Source organism: Pelodiscus sinensis, chromosome 1, assembly GCF_052426305.1.
Source record: "Pelodiscus sinensis isolate ZL-2025 chromosome 1, ASM5242630v1, whole genome shotgun sequence".
In the NCBI taxonomy this organism is placed as follows: domain Eukaryota; kingdom Metazoa; phylum Chordata; order Testudines; family Trionychidae; genus Pelodiscus; species Pelodiscus sinensis.
In genome coordinates, this window is record NC_143052.1 from 129,770,327 (window position 1) to 129,791,307 (window position 20,981).

Sequence of the window (20,981 nt, forward strand, 5' to 3'; positions counted from 1 at the left end):
GTCAGAAGACTCACTCAAAAAGGACATACTGTTTTTTTCCCCCAGCATCAGACACTCTAAAGGTTTTCATGCGGAATGAGCCGACAAGAAAAAAATCTTGGTGGAGACTGTCCTAGAGGATTTTATTGAGGGTGATGAGGTGAAATTTAGGCTGAGTATAGGAAAAACTTCCTGCCAGTGCAGTGTTAGGCTGTGGGATGCACTTGTGATCTAACCAGGGTATAACCACATATGACGTTTCTCTTGTCACTCTATATTTTCTTCTATGCATGGAGTGTCTCCCACATCTGTGGCTTTAAAGTCTACACTATTAAATTGTTGTTGAAAAGCCAGGGTATGTTGGCTTATTTATTTGCATTTCGTTTTGAAGGCAGCGCAAAAGAAAGTGAATAATAACTCGCTCTTATGTTGCACCTTTCATCGAGGGATCTTAAAATCCCATGCAAACAGCCATCAGACTTCTTTTTATTGGTGAGGGGTTCTGGGCGTATAGACCACTTGTCCAATGGCACAAGATGCTGCTCAGATGACCTAATCAGCAGCTTCCTATTTTTTTAGGCTATGTCTACATTGGCAATTGAACAACAAAACTTTTGTTGTTCAGAGATGTTAAACACACCCCCAACTCTGGAACGACAAAAATTTCCTCGCAGCAAGTGCCAGTGTGAGCCGTGCATTGTAAGCAGGAGCCCTCTCCTGCCCACAGCATGAACGCCACTCACTGGGGATGGAAGTATTTTGACAGTAAAAGAGCCATCAAACAGTGGCTACACGCTGCATAGTGTAGACAAAATCTTAGACAACACTTCCCCCCCTCAGATGTAATGAAGACCATGTTAAAATGTACTAGTGAGATTGTGGATTCACAGAACTGTAGTCCAGAAGGTACTACCTCTAGTTTGCCCACCTGTATATCTCAGGCCATTCAATTTCACTCCATTACTCCTGTATTGAGTCCAATAAGGTGTGTGAGGGCAGATTTTCCAGTTTGAGTTAGGTTCTGTGGCTCAGTCACACTAGTCATAATGGGTTTTTCACCTTTTCTCCTCAGACAACTTCATCCAGAGACCTTCAAGACCATCAGCAGAGACAGTCCATCACAACACCCCCACCATTGAACTGTTGCATCGCCCTAGATCACCTATCACCACCAATCACCGGCCGTCACCAGACCCTGAGCAGCGGTCGCTGAAGTCCCCATTGGACAACACTGTCCGCCGCCTCTCCCCAGCTGATAGGGTCCCAGGGACACGGCATCACCAAGAGAACAACCACCAAGAGTCCTATCCACTTTCAGTGTCTCCTATAGAGAATAACCACTGCCCGCCTCCTCCAGAAGTACTTCAGAAGCCTTCCAGCCCTCGCCAGGAGAACACCAGGGTCATCCAGCTGATGCCCAGCCCCATCATGCACCCTTTGATATTGAACCCCAGGCATTCGGTAGAATTCAAACCATCGCGGTTGTCTGAGGATGGGCTACACAGGGAAGTAAAGCCCATCAATCTGTCCCACCGGGAAGAGCTAGCATACATGAACCACATCATGGTGTCCGTCTCCCCTCCTGAAGAGCATGCAATGCCAATTGGAAGGATAGCAGGTAAGTGTGATGTTCTCTGGGCAACGCACAAGCTCATGACCATCATTCAGAGTCTGCCACACAGTAACTAAACAAACCATGCAGTACTCTTAACAATAACCTGTCCTTTGGACTTTTATAATCTTACAAAAAGCACAAGCCTCTTGTAAGCTTCACAACTTCCATTGTGATGGCTGGTAAGTATTATTGAAGCCAGTTATATAGGTAGGTAAGCAGAGGTGCAGCGTTGCTTGGTCTGGATCACACAGCAAGTAAACGGTGGGAGAAGTAGGGTCAGATGCTGGAGTCCTGCCTCCCCGTCCCCAGCTCTACCCACTCCCAATTAGTTTTAAGATTAAACTCTTTGAAATAGAACTTGCCCTCATGGAGTAGTCAGTGGGCCTTTGAATGGTGAGAAACAAATGTTCTAAATTGGCCCAGAGAGAAGGAAGCCCCATCAGAAGTGCAGCAAAGTTAGACTGTCTGAAATAAAAGGTTTCATGATTATGTTAATGATCCATTCTGCAGTTTCCACAAGTCAATTAGTGACCGGACAGCTTTTTAAGAGTCCATGACTTTGTCTCAGACCCTTAACTCCTTTTTCCAGTCATTAACTGACCAGGAAAAAGCACAAAATGGCTTGTAATTATTGAAGTAATGCCTTCACTATGGGGGAGACGGGTAAGCGAGGAACATTCATCTCCAAATTCTATAGTTGGCACCTCTCTGTTATCTGACCAAAAGGAACAACTGGCAGCCTCTGTGACACTTAACCCAGAAGTACTTACCTACCAATATAAACAATAATCAGTACAATAGCTTGAGCTAATATAAACAGAACTACGCTCTATAATTCCCCTCTAAGAAAGTGGTGCTTAACCTTTTTTCATTTACGACCCCCAGAGCTGGGAAAATTTTTGTTGAGCAAAAAAAAAAAAAAAATTTGCAGGAAACATTTGATGCAGCCCTTTTAATTTAAAGCACCATTCTGCTCCCCTGCCACTCTCTCCACCCCCACCGCGTGTACGTCAGGCACCGAGCTGGGAAAAGAAAATACCGGCCAGCACAGATCAAAATGCTGCGACCGCCCCGCCCAGGAAGACAGCTGCGACCCCCAAAAGAGTCACAACCCACGGGTTGTGCACCACTGCTCTAACACATCACTAGATGGCCAACTTTTTTCCTAGGATTTGTCCTCATGGGAAGGCTACTGCTTTCCTGGACAAAATGTTTAAGGAATATTGGGACATAAGGGATAGTCAGGATTGTCCCATGCACAATGGGGTTTGATTTTGCAACTTACTGAGGAGCCATTAAAAGGTGCCATGAGTGGGAAGTGGAGGCACGCTGCATCAAAGGGCTGTTGAGCATCTAGTAGGATCAGGCCCAACCTTATGAGGTGGTCACTCGGACTCTCCTCCCAGCCCTGGTCTGCAGTAGGACTTTATTTCAAAATAACACCCCTACAGTTGAATTTATAAGCGGAGCGTCCACACTACCAAGCCCGTTTTTTGAAATAATGGGCCACTTAATTAAAAATCTGTACTGCTTTTCATCAGGAGTAACGCTAATTCCAAAATAGTTATTTCGAAATAACGGTAGCGTGGATGCTCCGGTGCTGCTATTTTGAACTAATTACTCCCCAGAGTAATTTGAACTAATTACTCCCCAGTGCTTCCTGGGGCTCTAAGTTGAGGTACATTTTTTAGCAGGCTGGCCAGCATCCTGGCTCAGTCTTGGCTCGTGCTGGGTCTGTGATCTACCTTTAAACTTTAAATGCTGTGGCTCTGCATTTAAAGTGTATTAGTAGCCAGGAGGGCAGACAGCCCAGCTCAGTTCTCGCTCGCACCAGGGTCTGAGAACTCAGACCTCACCCTCTGGGCAGGCACTGCTGCCTCTGCATCAGAGGCAGCAGTGCTAGGCAACAGGAGCCGGTCTGCAAGGGTAGCTGTTTTTTAAACTGGCTCCCCTTGCGGATCAGCTCCCAGCTGGTACCCCACGCTGCTGCCTCTGATCCAGAGGCAGCAGTGCAGAGTGTCAGGAGGCTCCTCAGGAGTGGAGCCAGAGCGAACTGGCTGCCAGCCCCACCCCCGGGGACTATAGAATAGTTGAGTAATCTATAAGAATTCATGAGGTTAATCGACTATTCAATTAACTGATATTTAACATCCCTAGTAGACATGGCCAGCAAGAGCTACTTTGTAGGCCTTTCCACTGTGTCTCATTACTAGCACTGTCCCTCTTTACAGATTCAAATTTACCTCCATCCCACACAAACCTCAGGCATTGTCTCACTTTTGTTATCGTAAATAATTGACATCACATCTGCTGAATCAGGAAACTGAGGTTACAGAAAATGTTTTTTGTGCATAAAAGAGAACTGTAAATAGATCACAGTGGGGGGAAATCCAACCGCTTTAGAAATATGTGCTGAATGTCCCAGTTAACCAAGTGAACAGGACATTTCACACATTTATGCTAACATAAAACTTAGTTCAGAAAATAAAGATCAGGTTTGTAATGTCTAGGCCAAGTAAGGGGCACAGGTGTGTATCTGGTATCAGACCTTCAAGTTGAACTTCACTTTAAGGCCTCAGTCGGTCCCAAAGTTCCTTGCATTTTTTAACATTCTACTTATCTGGAGACTTCAGGCTGTCCAATAGGGTGAGAGACGTCTTAAGGTTTGGGCTGGGTTTTTGTTTGTTTGTTTGTTTGTTTGTTTGTTTGTTTGTTTGTTTGTTTGAATAATATGCATTCTCTAAAATACTTTTAAAGTTCTAAAACACGAAAACTGTTCAATGTTTTAAAGTAAAACAAAATTGCCTGTACCACAGTCAGCTCTGGTCACATATAAGTTCTGTGATGGGCTTGATATCCGCCAAAGAAAGCATGTCAGACATTGCAACAAGGATCAGCATTAATGTTGTGTATTTTCCTCTTTATCCAACAAACATAATTACCTGGATACAAGGGGGTCCAAATAACCATGTGTCAAGGTCGTTCCCCACTCTGGCACTTTGAGTGCAGAAGGTGGGGGTCTGCAAGAGACTTTAAAATATCCTGTCACTAAAGACTTCTGCTTAAAAACTCCCCAAAATCACAGATTCCTTAGAATCATAGAACACTAAAACTGGAAGGGACCTTGAGAGATCATCACGTCCAGTCCCCTGCCCTCATGGCATGACCCAGTACCATCTAGACCATCCCTGATAGAGGTCTATCTAACCTGCTCTTAAATATCTCCAGATATGGAGATTCCACAATCTCCCTAAGCAACTTATTCCAGTGTTTAACCACCCTGACAGTTAGGAAGTTTTTCCTAATGTCCAACCTAAACCTCCCTTGCTGCAGTTTAAGCCCATTGCTTCTTGTCCTATCTTTAGAGGCTAAGGAGAATAACTTTTCTCCCTCCTTCTTGTGACACCCTTTTAGATACCTGAAAACCGCTATCATATCCCCTCTCAGGCTTCTCCTTTTCAAGCTAAACAAGCCCAGTTCTTTCAATCTTCCTTCATAGGTCATGTTCGTGTCTAGACCTTTAATCATTCTTGTTGCTCTTCTTTAGACCTTCTCCAATTTCTCCACATCTTTCTTGAAATGTGGTGCCCAGAACTGGACACAATACTCCAACTGAGGCCTAATCAGCACTGAGTAGAGCTGAAGAATGACTTCTCGTGTCTTGCTCACAATACTCCTGTTAATGCATGCCAGAATCATGTTTGCTTTTTTTTGCAACAGCATTACACTGTTAAAGCGGCGAGGAGTCCTGTGGCACCTTATAGCCTAACTGAAGTGTAGGAGCATAAGCTTTCGTGGGCAAAGACCCACTTCGTCAGATGCATGTAGTGGAAATTTCCAGAGGCAGGTATAAATTCCTATATTTATACCTGCCTCTGGAAATTTCCACTACATGCATCTGACGAAGTGGGTCTTTGCCCACGAAAGCTTATGCTCCTACACTTCAGATAGTCTATAAGGTGCTACAGGACTCCTCGCTGCTTTTGCAGATTCAGACTAACACGGCTACCCCTCTGATACATTACATTGTTGACTCATATTTAGCTTGTGGTTCACTATGACCTCTAGATCCTTTTCTGCAGTACTCCTTCCTAGACAGTCGCTTCCCATTCTGTATGTGTGAGACTGATTGTTCCTGACTAAGTGGAGTACTTTGCATTTGTTCTTTTTAAACTTCATCCTTCATCCTTGACATAAGATAGTATGCTCCCACCAACCAAATACAAAAAGAACCCTTCGGTGTAGACATACCCAAGGACCCACTGATTCTGGGTTTAATCCTTACAGGAAATTTAGTTAACTGAATAGCTGGGATGTCCAGAAAAGGGTAGTATCCCTCCCATTCATCACACCATGTTTATAAATTATATACAACATGAAAGGCCTAGATATGTATGTGCTTCTCTGGCAGAGTTTGGAGAGCTTCCAAAACATAGGGAGGGCCACTAACAGGCTCATAAACTCTTTACAGTGCATACTTCTGAATTCCTGTTCATTACAGCCAAATACTGCTCAGTGCAAAAGCACAAAGAGCTCGAGGGTATGCTTATGGAAGTCAAAGGCAGTAAGTTTCACTATTGACTTCAATGAGAGCAGCACTGGGTCCCTAACAGGAAAATGTACCTGTAGTAATGCACTCCCTCCATCTGTCTGGACTACCTGGCATAAAGTCATTTAATTTAGAATCCAGTCTGTTTCTCTGGGCTTGTCTTACTGCACAGTAAATCGATGTTACAATGAACAATCGACCAGCGGTCAATTTGGTGTGTCTGCTTAAGCATGGTCAATCCATCTCTGAGCACCCCCCGCCAGCTTTATCACACAGAAGACACTGTGGTAAGCACGTCAACTTCAGGTACACTCTTTGCATTGCTGAAGTTGTGAAGGTTGTACCAATGTGAGGGGTGGGGAGGAGGTTAGTGTAAACAAGGCCTGAGACAAGATGAACCCCTTGCATCAAAACTAGCTCCTTATCAGTTTGGGTTTCCCTCCCTTCATAATGCTACTTCAAATGAGGCGCTTGGTAGGTTGAGAGAGATGCTGCTTTGACTTAAAAGAACCTTGAGAATTATAATAATATCATCACCTAACTCTCATATGGTACTTTTATTCACTGGTTTGCAAAGCACTTTACAGAGGAGGTAGCTATCTACTTGATTCTATCTAGGGTTTTTTTACTACGCTCGTCACCATACTATCTGAACATCTTTCTACAGATGGGGAAATTGAAGCAAAGAGAGGTTGAAGTGAAGGTTTAGTGACAAAGCTGGGTCTAGAACCCTCTCCAGTAGGCCACAATGCTTCCTCAGAATATCTACCCCAAAACAACAGTGAGAAACTACAAATCCTCCCAAAAAATCCTAAATCCTTAGGGTTGTGAATAAGTTAGTCAACAAAGCAGGGGGGAGAGGTCATCTCGGCTGTTAACAAATAGACAAGGGCCTTATCCCTGCATAATGTGAAAAAAGGACAAACACCTTCAGAACACCTTCCGACGGTGGCTTGTTCTTCTGAACCCACAGTTGTCTGTCTAGGCAAACGTTATTTTTTTATGGGGAAATGGATTTGTCATTGTGGTCATTGTGTCACTGTATGTGCAGATGGAAGAGGCCATTTGCTCTGTGTGTAGGTGCAAGTGCAAGACAAATGTCTGTGTAGGTGTGAGCATGCTCTTTGCACACCCATGGAGGCTGGAAGTCTGCAAATGAGGCTGTTAAAATAGAGACCTCGTGGAAAAAAATGTCAGCCCCAAAACAGACACATATTTAGAATGTGGCTTCTGATATTTTAAACTTTACCCTGGCTTACATCCTCACACTACCATGGGGATGCAAATGGTGCAAATCAGAGCAGAATTTGGCCCTAAACTCTCCTCATTTAAAATGTAACATTCCATCTCCCCCTAAAAAAAGAAAAACATCTATACACAGTTATTTGTTGATGAAAAGAAAACACTATTTTCCTTTGCCATTACAGTATGCACAAACATCCTGTTTACAGAAACTCAATCAATAGAATGCTGGATGGTTTGTCAGAGAAAAAAATGACTTCCACTTGCGGGATGATTCATCTGTTATACACGTTTTGTATAATATCATTTTTCAAAATATTAATTTGACTGATGATAAAACACTGTCGCTTTTCAGCAAACATTTAAAAATTGTGGGACCTGATTCTCATTTGCATAAGACCCCTTTGTGCTGCTCTGACAGGGTAAAGGGTCCTTAAGTCGTCATATGCTGCATTTACACTCTATTTAAGGTCCCATTATGCTACCAAAAGGGTAAAGAGGCCTTACTTTACATGCAACTCAGGTCTACCTATCTTCCATTTATGCAAAACATGGGTATATTTCTCACTGTCACTGGTGTAAATCAGGAATAACGCCACTGAAGTCATAAGCATATACATAGTGTGAGATCAGAATCAAGGCCAATATCGGTATCTGTTATTTTATTATTTTTTAAAAGATCCATTGTGTTAGCTACTATATAAACACAATGAGAGTGACAATCCTTCAGAGAGCTCACAGACTAAGTAGCCAGGGCAGAGGGGCAATGGAAACAAAGATGAGATCGATGTACTCACTTTTATAGTCACATAGTAGGTCAGTCGTAGAAGATGCTGGGGAAGAGAAGATCTAGCTTCTGTTGGGGAATAGAAGGTCCAGCTACACCAGGGCTGAGCAATAATTTTTGATGAGGGCCACTCCAACATTTTGGTAAGTGGTCAAGGGCCACACTTTTCTGTGGGAGGGGTGTGGGATCTGGGAAGAAGTTGGGTGCAGAAGAGACTTCAGGGTAGGGGACTGGGATGCAAGAGGGGGTGTGGAGTCCTGAAAGGGAGTTTGGGTGAAGGAGGTGGTTGTGATCTGGGGCAGTGGTTTGGGGTGCAGGGTATGGGAAGTGTATGGGTACAGGAGTGGATTTTGGCCTGGGGAAGAGATTTAGGAGGGAGTGCAGGTGTTGTGAGGAAGTTGTGAACTGGATGACAGGGGGTGCAGAGGGTTTGGGTGGTAACCTAGGGTAGGGAGTAGGGGTGAGGGAGGGTATGGGGTGCCAGAGGCAGACTGTGGCCAGAAGGCGCTTACCTAGGCGGCTCCCAGCCAGCAGCCCTGCAGGACCCTGAAACAGACTCTGGGGCTGCTCTGAAGCGGCTGGCTGCTCTGTGCCTGAGGGTTCTAGCAAGGCGGCCCATGGGCCTGTTCCAGCAGCTTGGCGGTCTGGATCTGGGCCGCAGGCCCCTGAGATACACCATATCGTAAAATGCTCTAAACCTCTCTGCACCTGTGTCTAGATCTCCAAACACACTTGTTTTTACATGCTGATGAAGCCTAATTAGATCATGGCATTTCTATAGTGCCTTGTGCCCAAAGATTTCCAAATATTTTACAAGTAATAATGAATTAATCCTCGCAATACCCTTTTGTTATTATTCTCAATTTACAAACTGGGGAAACTGAGGCACAGGGAAGTAAAATGTCAGGATGATCAAGGGCATACAATGCCCTATGACAGAAAGAGTGGTTGTGTTGCTGTCTACTCTTACAGCAGAAACTCAGACTCATGGATTCAAGTCACAGCAGATTAAAAGCCCTTCAGTTCCCCTTTTAGTAATAACTTGTCTACAAGGGGCAGACTGACTGACATAGCTATTCCAGAATAACTCCCTGGTGTGGGCACACAGTTCTGGAATGAAGGCGATTTTCCTTTGGAATAATTACTGTACTTTATGAATGGACTAAAAATCAGTGTTATTTTGCGATAAAATATCTATGCAGGGAGATAGTGCAGAATAATTACACTGTGATAGCTATTTCAGTCACTTTCCCTGTGAAGACAAGCCCTCAGGCTTTCCATTCAATTATGTACTTAGCTGTCAGCTTTGATTGCTGCTCCTCCCTTCTCCAACTCACCTTGCAGCTGAGCAAGTGAAAGTGTTAACTTCATTGTGCCAATTAAGATGTATGCTGTAAACTAGAGATGTGAATGGTTAATGGGTTAATGGTCTGCGGGGACCACGGTGGGTGGAGCCTGGCCAGGGCAGCCCCTATATGCCCCCATTTAATTAGGTCACCGGTTAACTAATTAAACAGGATTTTACAGCGATACTGTAAAATTGTCTTGCAAGCAACAAATCTCTGGTCTTCCTTTCATCTGCATATGAGGGACACTTCTGAAAAGTCAGGACAGAGCTGTACCACTGTAACAGTGCAGGAGCCTGACTGCACACAGGACTTTGGCTGCCAACACAATTTTCAACACTATGTTGACAGATTTCCTCCCACCAGGGATAGCTGGCCCAGTACTGAGAATGGTGTCAGCAGGGTAGTGTTTAATACAGTGAACTAAGGTCTTTATGTTCAGAGCTAAAAGGTGTATTGTTTTTGCCCCCGGGGTAATTAACATGAGTGAGCTATCCTAAGCTAAAAACAGAGAGCTAGTCTTTATTGCCACTGTAAATTGATCTAACTTCTGTAACGTCACTCATGTGAATAACTGAAGTTGACATTGTTAGCTCCAATTACCACAGTGGTTACACTATGCTGTATCGAGGGGAAAGCATTTCCCATCAACTTGCTTAGGACAAGGCCCATCAGCCAATTGCTTGGGATAAGAAGCAATGCGCTTAAGTTGCAGTGGGGGAGGTTTAGGTTGGACATTAGGAAAAACTTCCTATCTATCAGGGTGGTTAAACACTGGACTAAATTGCTTAGGAAAGCTGTGGAATCTCCATCACTGGAGATATTTAAGAGCAGGTTGGATAGGCATCTAGCAGGGATGGCATAGATGGTGCTTAGTCCTGCAATGAGGACAAGGGACTGGACTTGATGACTTCTTGGGCATGATCTGTTTTTCTATAAAGCCATATCGACGTCCTTGTGATAAATCTATACTGCTCTGCTGTATAAAATATGGGTGGGAATAGAAATATCTCTCTTTAACAACATGTAAGAGAGCACTCTGTTTCTCGGCCATGGGATATACAGTACCATCACAGTGACTCCCTTACTTGCCTCTAGTGAAATATCATATAAAGCTAGTGAAAATCTGTATTCTGTGCACCCAAGAAGCTTCACTCAGTTACTAGTACTACTACCTGCATATTTAAGAATGACCTAGTTATTGTGCCATCAGGGTTATTGGTCAGTTACCATTTGGGAAATTCACGCAAAAGTCCCTCTTTAATGTCACAAGTTACAGTCTTCAGCCCCTAGTGTTGAGTAGTCAAGGCTGACCATACATTCAGAATGCCCAAATGACATTCAAGTTTTAAGTACAATATGAAACCGTATTACAAATCTATGGGAGATTCACTAGCTTTGCTATCAGCTCTTAATATATTTTAGAAAGGGTTTACATCTGACAGCTCATTCACACACATATCCAAGAATACATACATGCAGAGATATAGCTAGATAATATTGCAAATAAAATATAGTCTACTTCTGTACTGCTGTAATGGCTTCCATTTGAGCAGCCGCAAATGTCAATTTATTAAGGTTGTGAGGAAGGGAAATACTATCATCCCCCATATTGCAGATAGAGACAAGGAGGCAACAGATAGGATAAGTGACTTGCCAAGGGTCACAGTGAAAGCCTGTGACAGAACTCAGATCACAAGACTATATGTGACACAAATCTTTTACTGGGATTGCTACAATGAGCTTGTGTGGCAGAGGCAGAGTGACCTATGTCAATCATCCTCAGCCATTCCCAGTTAAAAATTTTATACTATATCATATTTTTAAAGCCTCTTGTACAGAAAAGCTCTTTTAGAGAAATTGTATAGATTTTACAGAAAATAAACCATGGTCCTATTGCTTTGTGTATAAAGCTAGGTAGGGTTGCCAGGTGTCCAGCATTGGCCCAGACAATCTGTTTTTTGTGGCCTCTGTCCGGTAAAAAAACCAGAAAATATATTTTCTGTTTTTCTCAAATGGAAGGCTGCTTGGGAAATTCCTCCTCTGCTGCCTCTGGCAGGGACAGCGGGAGTGGAAAGCGTGGGGACTTAAAGGCACAGTGACACTTTTTTGTGGGGGTGGCTTTTGGGTGGGTTTTTTTTTTTTTTTTTTTTTGTCTCTATCAAATTTTTTGCTGCCATGTTGGGTATTTTTTGTGAAAGTATCTGGCAACCCTAAAGATAGGTTGCCTTAACTACACTGATTTCTTAATTACTTTACCATGTAATATGGATGAAGGGGGGGGTAAAAACCTACTTTGGGGCTCAATCCTTTGTATTTAAGACAATGAGGCTACGTCTAGACTGCAAGCCTCTTTAGAAAAAGAGCGTCTAGACTACAATCAGTACTTTCGAAAAAGCAAACTGCTTTTTCAAAAGAGAGCTCCCAGGTAGTCTAGATACTCTCTTTCAAAAAAGCACAGTTTGCATTGCATAGCGCATTGTTTTGAAAAAGCACTTTCAAAAAAAGGTGTTATACCTCATAAAATGAGGTTTTCAGCGGTTGAAAAAACTGCCACATTCTTTCGATTTACTTTCGAAAGACTGCAACAGCAGTTTAGACACAGGGGAAAGGTTGGGTTTGGGGGGGGGATTTCGAAAAAAGGCCACTTTTTTTGAAAAAACCCTGTAGTCTAGACACACCCTGAGTGTTTTCCCCTTAACTTCAATGGGAGCAAGTATTGACCATATATGATTATTTGTATAAAATAAAAGAAATTGGAAAACAAAACTGTTCCAACATATCACGTTAGATTACTCTCAGAAATCCCATGAATGAAAATGAATACTGTTCAAGATACATGAAGTCTGTACCCACTCAAAATGGCTCAGAAAATAGATGTGTCTTATTAACAAAGATTCTAAAAAAATACAAAAAAATGAAATCAAGGTTATAGGTACAATTTTGGGTCAGCCAGGCATCAGCAGAGTCACAGACCTCATGATCAACAGTTGTCAGGATTTGTCAAAGCCCAGAAGTGGTAATGTTCCACACACTATGGCTACATCTATACTCTGCAGTAACTCAACAACATGATAACAACAGCAATGTTATCATGTAGCTGGAGTTGAATACTATAGGTCGACTTACTACGGTAGTGTGGACCTACCCTCATTCCTGTGCCCCTGTCCTATCTAAAGCTTCTTGTAAAGGATACAACAGACTGAAATAACCTCAGGGTATGTCTACACTACCCCGCTAGTTCGAACTAGCGGGGTAATGTATGCATACCGCACTTGCTAATGAAGCCCGGGATTTGAATTTCCCGGGCTTCATTAGCACAAGCGGGGAGCCGCCATTTTTAAATCCCCGCTGCTTCGAACCCCGTGTAGCGCGGCTACACGGGGCTCGAACTAGGTAGTTCGGACTAGGGGTCCTATTCCGAACTACCGGTACTCCTCGTGAAATGAGGTGTACCGGTAGTTCGGAATAGGCACCCTAGTCCGAACTACCTAGTTCGAGCCCCGTGTAGCCGCGCTACACGGGGTTCGAAGCAGCGGGGATTTAAAAATGGCGGCTCCCCGCTTATGCTAATGAAGCCCGGGAAATTCAAATCCCGGGCTTCATTAGCAAGTGCGGTATGCATACATTACCCTCCTAGTTCGAACTAGGAGGGTAGTGTAGACATACCCTCACTGTGTTGAATTCAGGGATAAAAGTTTTTCCTCTTCAGTAATTCTTGCAACCGTATAGAATTATTTTGCTCTAGAATATAATTTAAAAAGGATTTTCTCCATACAACTTCAGGGAAGACTTTTCGGAAGAGCTGATTGTTGACCTAAGTTCACTTCCATTGAAATCAGCTTCTAGGAGCAGTGTTAGACCAATGCGGAGTCTACCCTCATAAAAGCCCGCCCTCATCATTTTCCATTAGCTTTTCAACTTTCAAAAGCTTTCTGTTAGGTGCATGTGTATGTTCACCTTGGATACATGCTCAGTTAGTGGAAAAGGTGCTAAAATAGGCAGGTTGCATTGCTAAACATACTGCAATTGATATAGAAAATAACTTGTAGTCCACAGGGTGGATCATATCTGTTAATGATCAAACAAGGGTAAAAACAATGCACTTGGACATCGGAGCCAGGAGGGGAGTTGAAACTGAGAAAAGAAATACGGTGGAGGGGAAGACTCGTTTTCAATTAGGACTCTGTATTTTGACACTTTTTTTTGCCAGGGTGCCTTTCCCTGAAAAAGTTCAAATTATTTCATAAATAGTAATGAATTATCTGTGTCACTAGGTACTTATATGGGCCTCCTCCCTAGTTTAAATGGACACTTCTCAAATAATTGCCTAAACAGAACAAATTCAGAAACAGAATTTCTCCTCCTTCACTGCCTGCAAGAGAAAACTGGAATAAGACATTTAATTTAAAATTAGTTATAAATGTAAAAAGTAAGGCTGTGCTGGCATGTGAAGAATTATTGACAGAAAAGGAGCTTGAGGAACTGGATTTTGTAACGCGTTCATGAGAAGAAGGATCATGCAGTAGTTATGGTGCTAACTGAGGATTTAAGAGGCTAAGAGTCAATTCCCTGCTCAGCCACAGATTTCGTATATGACCTCCCAGCAGTCCCTCAGGATGGGATCCACAAAGGGAATTAAGCATTACAGCATTGAGCATCATGGTGCTTTAGAAAATCACTGGAACAACTTCGATCCAGACAAAGCAGAGTTAGGCACCTACACTCCCTAGACAATGAACGAGGAGAGATAAGTACCCTCAAGCTTGTCTCCCCTACTGGAAGGATCAACGCTGTGGAGATCAATCCACTCGGGGTCAATTTATTAATCACTTTCCTCTTGACTCCAGTACTCCATCTGAATGAGAAGAGCGAGAGGAATTAATGGGAGAGTTTATTCCATCAGAAGCCTTAGTATTTCTGGGCCTCAGTTCTCTAGCTATACAAATAGGAATAGCAGCACTGCCCTGCCTCACAGGAGAAATATGTGAAAGACTGTGAGGTTGTCAGATCCTACAGCAATGTATTCCATTTAAGTACCAGAGTTGTGAAGGCCTGCAGCTTGCTCTTATTTCCAGTGTGAGTTTGATGTCCATGTTATGAAAAACAGAGCATTCCCATTCTTATGCGGGGGAAATTATGAAAAAACCTCTTTACGTTTTTTCCTTCTGAAATGTTCTGTGTAAATACTCCAGTTTGTAATGAACAACTGAATTATTATTTTTCACCAAACAGAAAATTTCAAATGGAATGAAGAATTTTCTGGGGAAAAAAAATGTTTTTAAAGAGCTATTCCTCATCCCCCCTCAAAAAATCCCTATGATGAAAATTTTCAAACCTCTCTATCCCACATTCAGAAGCCTTGTTGTATCAGTCAGCATGCTAAGTTTCATTTTTCTAGTGATGCATACCAGTTGTGGGAGGCCTGGTCACAGAAGATGAGTCAGCCTCTCAGGCAGAGCCCATCCCAAATTCAGATTGGAATATTAGGGCAGAGACCTTGCATTGGACGCTGTAGTTAGTGAAGAGAGGTGCACCCAGGTGCTGTGCGTGTAGGGATTAGTTTCCCTAAATAACTACTGTCATTTGTGTGACACGTAGTCCATTCTCGATGCATGGTTTTTTCCTCACAGCATCCCTTATGTGTCAGGTTATAGAGAGTGCACTGGCAAAGTTAATTCTGGTTTATGAACTTGTGCAGGTTTCAAAGATGTTCCCAGAATTTCTAAAATGGGAAATACTACTAAAAATATCTCTAGACATTTTTAACACAACTCACATGAATTAGTAATACCCCCATTATAAGTTCTCCCACTCAGCATATTATTACACACATTTTAACAGATGATGAAACCAAGGCGAACAGGAGGAGAATGACATGCTGAAGTGAGCCATGTGTAGCTTTGGGTGTGTCTACACTGCACCGTCTTTTCCGGAATAACGGCCGTTATTCTGGAAAAACAATACTAGCATCCACATTGCAATTGCATTATTTCAACAAAAAGTCAAAATAATGGATGGCCTTTTCCGATGGCAGTAAACCTCATTCCACGAGGAATAAGCCCTTTTTCTAAAAAGCTTTTTCAGAAGAGGGCGTGTGTAGACACTTCACTGCTGCTATGTCAAAACAGCCCCTCACCAGGGCCATTCTAAAGTTATTCCTCCCCAGTGCTTCCTGGGGCTCTGAGTCAAGATAGCACATCCACATTAGGAGAACCTGCTTTGGACTAATTTTGAGGCTTCCCTGTATTGTGGACACTCTATTTCAAAATAAGTTTTTCTAGAAGATATCCTCTGGAAAAGCATACTCCAAAAGAAGCTCGCAGTGTAGATATACCCTTGTATCTAATACCCAGCTCTCTTGCTCCCTTATCCTGTATTTTAACCATTGAACCAGGTTCATTTTCATGGTGTTTTGTTGTTGGGGTTGGGTTTTGTTTGTTTGTTTGTTTGTTTGTGATGGGGGGGTTGAAGTAGGAATAAGATCCTCCGGAAAAGGGCTTTTTTTCCGGAGGATCGGGGCCAGTGTAGACGCTCTTTTCCGGCTTTTCTAAAAGCCGGAAAAAAGCGGCGGACATTTTTATTTAAATGCCGCGGGGGATATTTAAATCCCCCGTGGATTTCCCTATTACGACCTGTGAAATTAACATGCCCCTTTCGGAAAAGGGACCAGTGTAGACGTAGCAAAACTGTCTGTTAGTGACCTAAGGAGTGTTTCCCAGGAGGAAATTTTAATTTGGTTGTCCAAACAGAAGGTGTTTAACCTCTTGCTAGCTCTCACACAATGACAGTGCTTTCCAGTTGCTAAGTTTTTACAACCAATTTAGAACTGGTGAAAGGTCTTAAATTAATAGTATAGAACTCTGAACTCTTCTGTTCTATAGGAAAGGGATCACATTGTGCATGCTTCTACCACTTCGCTTTCGCGCTGATCTGGAGGAGTTACCACGTGCAAAAGGGATATAGTTTAGTCTCTCTGGCTTCAGGTTCCATGGCTTCTCTGATTTGAGACAACTAACAAAGGGGATGGTTAGAGCTAATTGTGTCAGTAGTTATTGTTATATGGGTACTTGTCTGTGTGAAACAAGACTGAGACCAGCCTCTCATTTCACATAGGCTGTGGACTGGGAACAACTTTCAGTCATTATTGATCTGAGATATTCCGACTAGCGATAAAAGCTTCTGTAGCCCATAACAATTTATATAAATAAGCCAGGAGAGATCCAGCCCTTTACTTCAGGATGCTGCCATCTTGCTTCATCCTAAGAGCATCAAAGTCTGAGAAATGAGGCCATAAGTGGGGTTCACTGCACACTGATCTGAAAGCTCTCAAAATTCATCCCTCTTAGAAGTATTTGAATGGTGTTTTCTGATTCTCTTCACAGACTGCAGACTGCTTTGGGATTACGTCTATCAGCTGCTTTCTGACAGCCGGTACGAAAACTTCATCCGATGGGAGGACAAAGAATCCAAAATATTTCGGATAGTAGATCCCAACGGGCTGGCCCGACTGTGGGGAAACCACAAAGTAAGCAGTGGTGGGGTTTTCCTCCCAGGGAATGTTGCATTCTGGAGTTCATTCAGAAATACTGAAGAGAATAAGAGAAAGTAAAATACTTATGGAAAGGTTTAATCTTTCATTCTATTTATAACAGTTTACATATCTAAAGCATCCAACCTTCAACAGCAGGGATCACAGAAAGCCAGGCATTATATAAAGAGCCTGGTAGTTTGGGAGTAGCAACATTTAGCTAGAAAATGACATGGACACTGGTTGTAATGACTCTGCTTTCTAAAAGTATGTCATTCCTCCTCAGGTTTGATCCCCACTGGGGGCTCAGGCTAGAGCAACAGTTCTCAGACTGTGAGTCAGGACCCCAAAGTGGGTCACAGCTCCATTTCAATGGGATTGCCTAGGCAGACTTAGACTTGCTGGGGCCTAAAGCTGAAGCCCAAACCCCACCACCAGTTGCCAAAGCTGAAGTGTGAGCCCCATGGCCTAGGGTCAAAGTTGAAGCCTGACGGCTTCAGCTCTGGGTGGTGGGGCTCAGTTTACAGGCTCCCTGCCAAGGGCTGAAGCAAGGAATTGTCCTCCTCCCTCTCCCCCTAGGGGCAGGGCTCAGCCAGGCTCAAGCTTCAGACCCCCCTCCTTGGGGTCTGGTAATTTTTGTGGTAAAAGTGGGGGTCACAGTACAATGAAGTTTGAGAACTCCTGGGCTAAAGTGATCTCTGCAAAAGACCAGAGTGTCTGGTATGGGGCTTTCTTAGGAAAACAACAGGGTAACAATTTAATAGAAATCTCTATTTAGGGTCTTGTCTGAGACTGGAGACAGGTCGCCTGTTTTCTCTTTCCAAAGCCTGAGCTGCTTAGCATTCCTTGCTGCGTGGCTAATACAGCTATTGCAGGAGAGGAGTAAATATTGTATTGCAATAAACACAACACACAATAACGTTAGAATCTTCCTTATCTGAGAGAGATTCTGATTTGCTTGCTTTAAAGCCAGCGGCACCAAGCAGGAGAAATCACATTTGCCGTCTGGTGTTGGTGCAGGGCTACATTTCTGTTACGTAGGCTGCACATGTTGATAAGTGACTGGAGATTTGGATGCCTCAGTTTTAGGGGTCCAACTTTGAGACCCCTTTAAAGGAGCCTGATTTTCAAAAAGTGTTGACCCTTCCCACCCCCCTTTTAGGGTTGCCAGGTGTCCAGTTTTCACCCAGACAGTTCAGTATTTTGGCCTTCCGTCTGGTAGGGATGGAAGGCTGGCAGCGAGGGTGGGGGTAATTTAAAGGCTCGGCAGCTTTTTTTTTTTTGCTCAACCAGTTTGCCTGGTCAGGATTTTTTGTGAAGGCATCTGGCAACCCTACACCATTTTTGAAAATCTCGGTCTGCCAACGCAGGGAGGCTGTAAGGAATAACTCCTCTGCTGGTTTGGTGGGAATGTGAGCCTGCTGGCTTCAGACAGGCTTAAGGGAACACACCCCAGCTTCTCCAGGCAGAACACTGCCATTCTTACTCTTTCATTTGCCACAGGAGCCTTCCCTCAGGCATCACCGAGCCAGCCATAGCTCTCACTGGAAGTGGGCAAACAGAAGGAGTCTCATACTCAAGCAGGGGGCCTTTTGGGAAACAAAACCAGAGTGAGGGATCTGGGATCATTTAAGAAAGAGACTGACAGCAGTCGCTGGTGTACAGCATGGAACGGGCAAGCGTAATGCAAGCTTCCCACACACAGCTGTGCCAGCGTATCTTATTTCAAACCTGTGACAGTCTGCCAGTGCAGCTCCTACTTTTCCAGTGAGAGCCCTCTCCTGAGCAGAGATTCCGTGTGTGTGTGTGTGTGTGTGTGTGTGTGTGTGTGTGTGTGTGTGTGTGTGTGTGGAGAGGGGACGTTGCAGTGTAAACAGATGTACCCATTAATGGAATTATTCCTGATTTACACCAGAAAAAGTGAGAAGAGAAACAGCTGCTAGAGCTTCAAAGTGCTGTGTAAACATGAACTAATTAATAGAGGGGAAGCCCAGAGGAACACCACCTTTAACAGGAAGGAGTGCTGTCACATAAAGTTTATTAGCTGTTTGGAAGCTTTCACAAAAGGCCATTCATTGAAAAGAAGGCCTACGTGGGGTGAAACACTCTTTCATGTTGAAGTCTCTCCTGGTGATGAAGGTCTTGGTTGGGAACAATCCAATGTGGCCTTATTTAAAAATCTTGGTTTTTGGAAGCCTTCCTCATTCAAATCACTCTGAGTGAAAAGAAAAACACAGAAGTGTGTGATGAATGCTGGAGAGGCAGGCTGGGCCTATAGACAGCAGAGGAATAGAGGAGGTAGCTTCTTGAACTAGCGTGGGGGTTTCAGCCAGCTGTGGTATTTCTATAGCTGCTCCTGCAACATTAGGAAATGGGTATGTAATTGTCTCTCAATGATTTTTTTTGGAACAAACAGAACAGAACAAATATGACCTATGAGAAAATGTCCAGAGCCCTACGCCACTACTACAAACTAAATATCATCCGGAAGGAGCCAGGACAAAGGCTTTTGTTCAGGTAATCCTTCCTCTTTTTTCTTTCCCCTTCTCCTCCTGAGGTGATTGCTTTTTGATGAGAGCAGGAAGAAGTTTTGAGCAAGCTGTGCCGCTACCAGCAACGTAACACTGGTGTCAATGGAGTTAAAGCTGAGAGAGCCTTCCACATTGAAGGGTCTGCACCTTCCAGGGACTGCGCAACAGTCTGATGTAGTGTTCATTGGAGTCATTGGGAGACTGTCCATTGACGCTGGTGAACATTGCATCATGTGTTAAGCCCTTGGTTACATGCCTCGCGTTTGGTTTCATAGTCTAAGTCTCAGTGGTGGTTGATTAAAACCGAGGTCTCATGATCTCAACACATTGGAAGTTAAGCTACTCCAAACCTCCATCTTCTGATCACTGAATTAGGCTTTGGTGCCCCCTGAACTCTGCTATGGTTTAGAAAAGGGCTACTCAACATGTGGCCCGTGGGCCGCATGCAGCCTATGGCCTGTTTGTCTGCAGCCCACAGTGCAGTTTGGGTTTATGCGGGGCTCAACACACAGCCTGCGAGTGGGAGCCAAAACAAAAAAGTAGTCAATATAATAGTCTTCTGTTGATATGTGCTTTAGTAGTAATTCCTGGACTGTCATTGCTCATTAAAAGTGCTGTCATATGGGTGGAAATCAGGTAAATACTGCATTTTATGAATATCAGCAGAACTGACTTAAACGCATGTTGTGGAGTCTTGCCCTAATCCAATGGTTCCCAAACTTTTTGGCATCACGCCCCCCTTTTTGATTTTTGAAAAACCCTCATGCCCCTCCCACCTCCCCCCAAATAGCAGCAAAACTTGTTGAGCAAAAAAAAAAGGAAAAAGGGAACTGAACAGGGCAGCAAAACTTGATGGGGATGGGGGGCAGGCTGAGTCACTTCGCACCCCCCTTGGAATTTCCCAGTTTGGGAACCCATGCCCTAATCTTTGTATTCATGCCCATCAGTGTGAAAGAATCCATTTGCATATATTTTCATTTATATTTGCATGTATATGCAGCCACACTTAAATTGCGGCCCTCGGCATGTGCTGTAAGGATCATTGTGGCCCCCAGGGCTTCCAAAGTTGAGTTACCCTGGTATACAACATATACTGTGGACTGGGAGATGTGCAGCAGAATGGAGTGGGAGATCCAACACAGAGGTTTATAATGAACAGAGGAAGAGGAATGTCAGGGGGTCATTCACAAAACCAAAAGTACCAGTACTGGCAGAACACCCCACTGTTTGGGACCTACTGCTAGAGGTAGTGGGCAGCAGATACAGAGTGCGTATGTCAGTAATGTGTCACTATCTAGAAGCAGCTCTACATCTATTGAGGCAGGATCATTGGAAAGTGATCCTACTTTAGAGCCTGATACAAATCACCCTGAAGCTATTAGGAGTTTCTCCATTGACATC

General features: G+C 43.6%; 1 protein-coding gene across 5 annotated transcripts in view; it reads left to right on the top strand.

Moving 5' to 3' along the window:
- The window catches only part of ETV6 (ETS variant transcription factor 6), a 174,161-nt gene that overhangs the window by 144,202 nt on the left and 8,978 nt on the right, over positions 1-20,981 (top strand). For all 5 annotated transcript variants that reach the window (XM_075901033.2, XM_075901018.2, XM_075901025.2 and 2 more), the window contains 3 exons: positions 1,052-1,597; positions 16,904-17,046; positions 19,466-19,566. In XM_075901033.2, the coding sequence (XP_075757148.1) occupies positions 1,052-1,597; positions 16,904-17,046; positions 19,466-19,566 (790 nt within the window). The remainder of the gene's footprint in view (positions 1-1,051; positions 1,598-16,903; positions 17,047-19,465; positions 19,567-20,981) is intronic.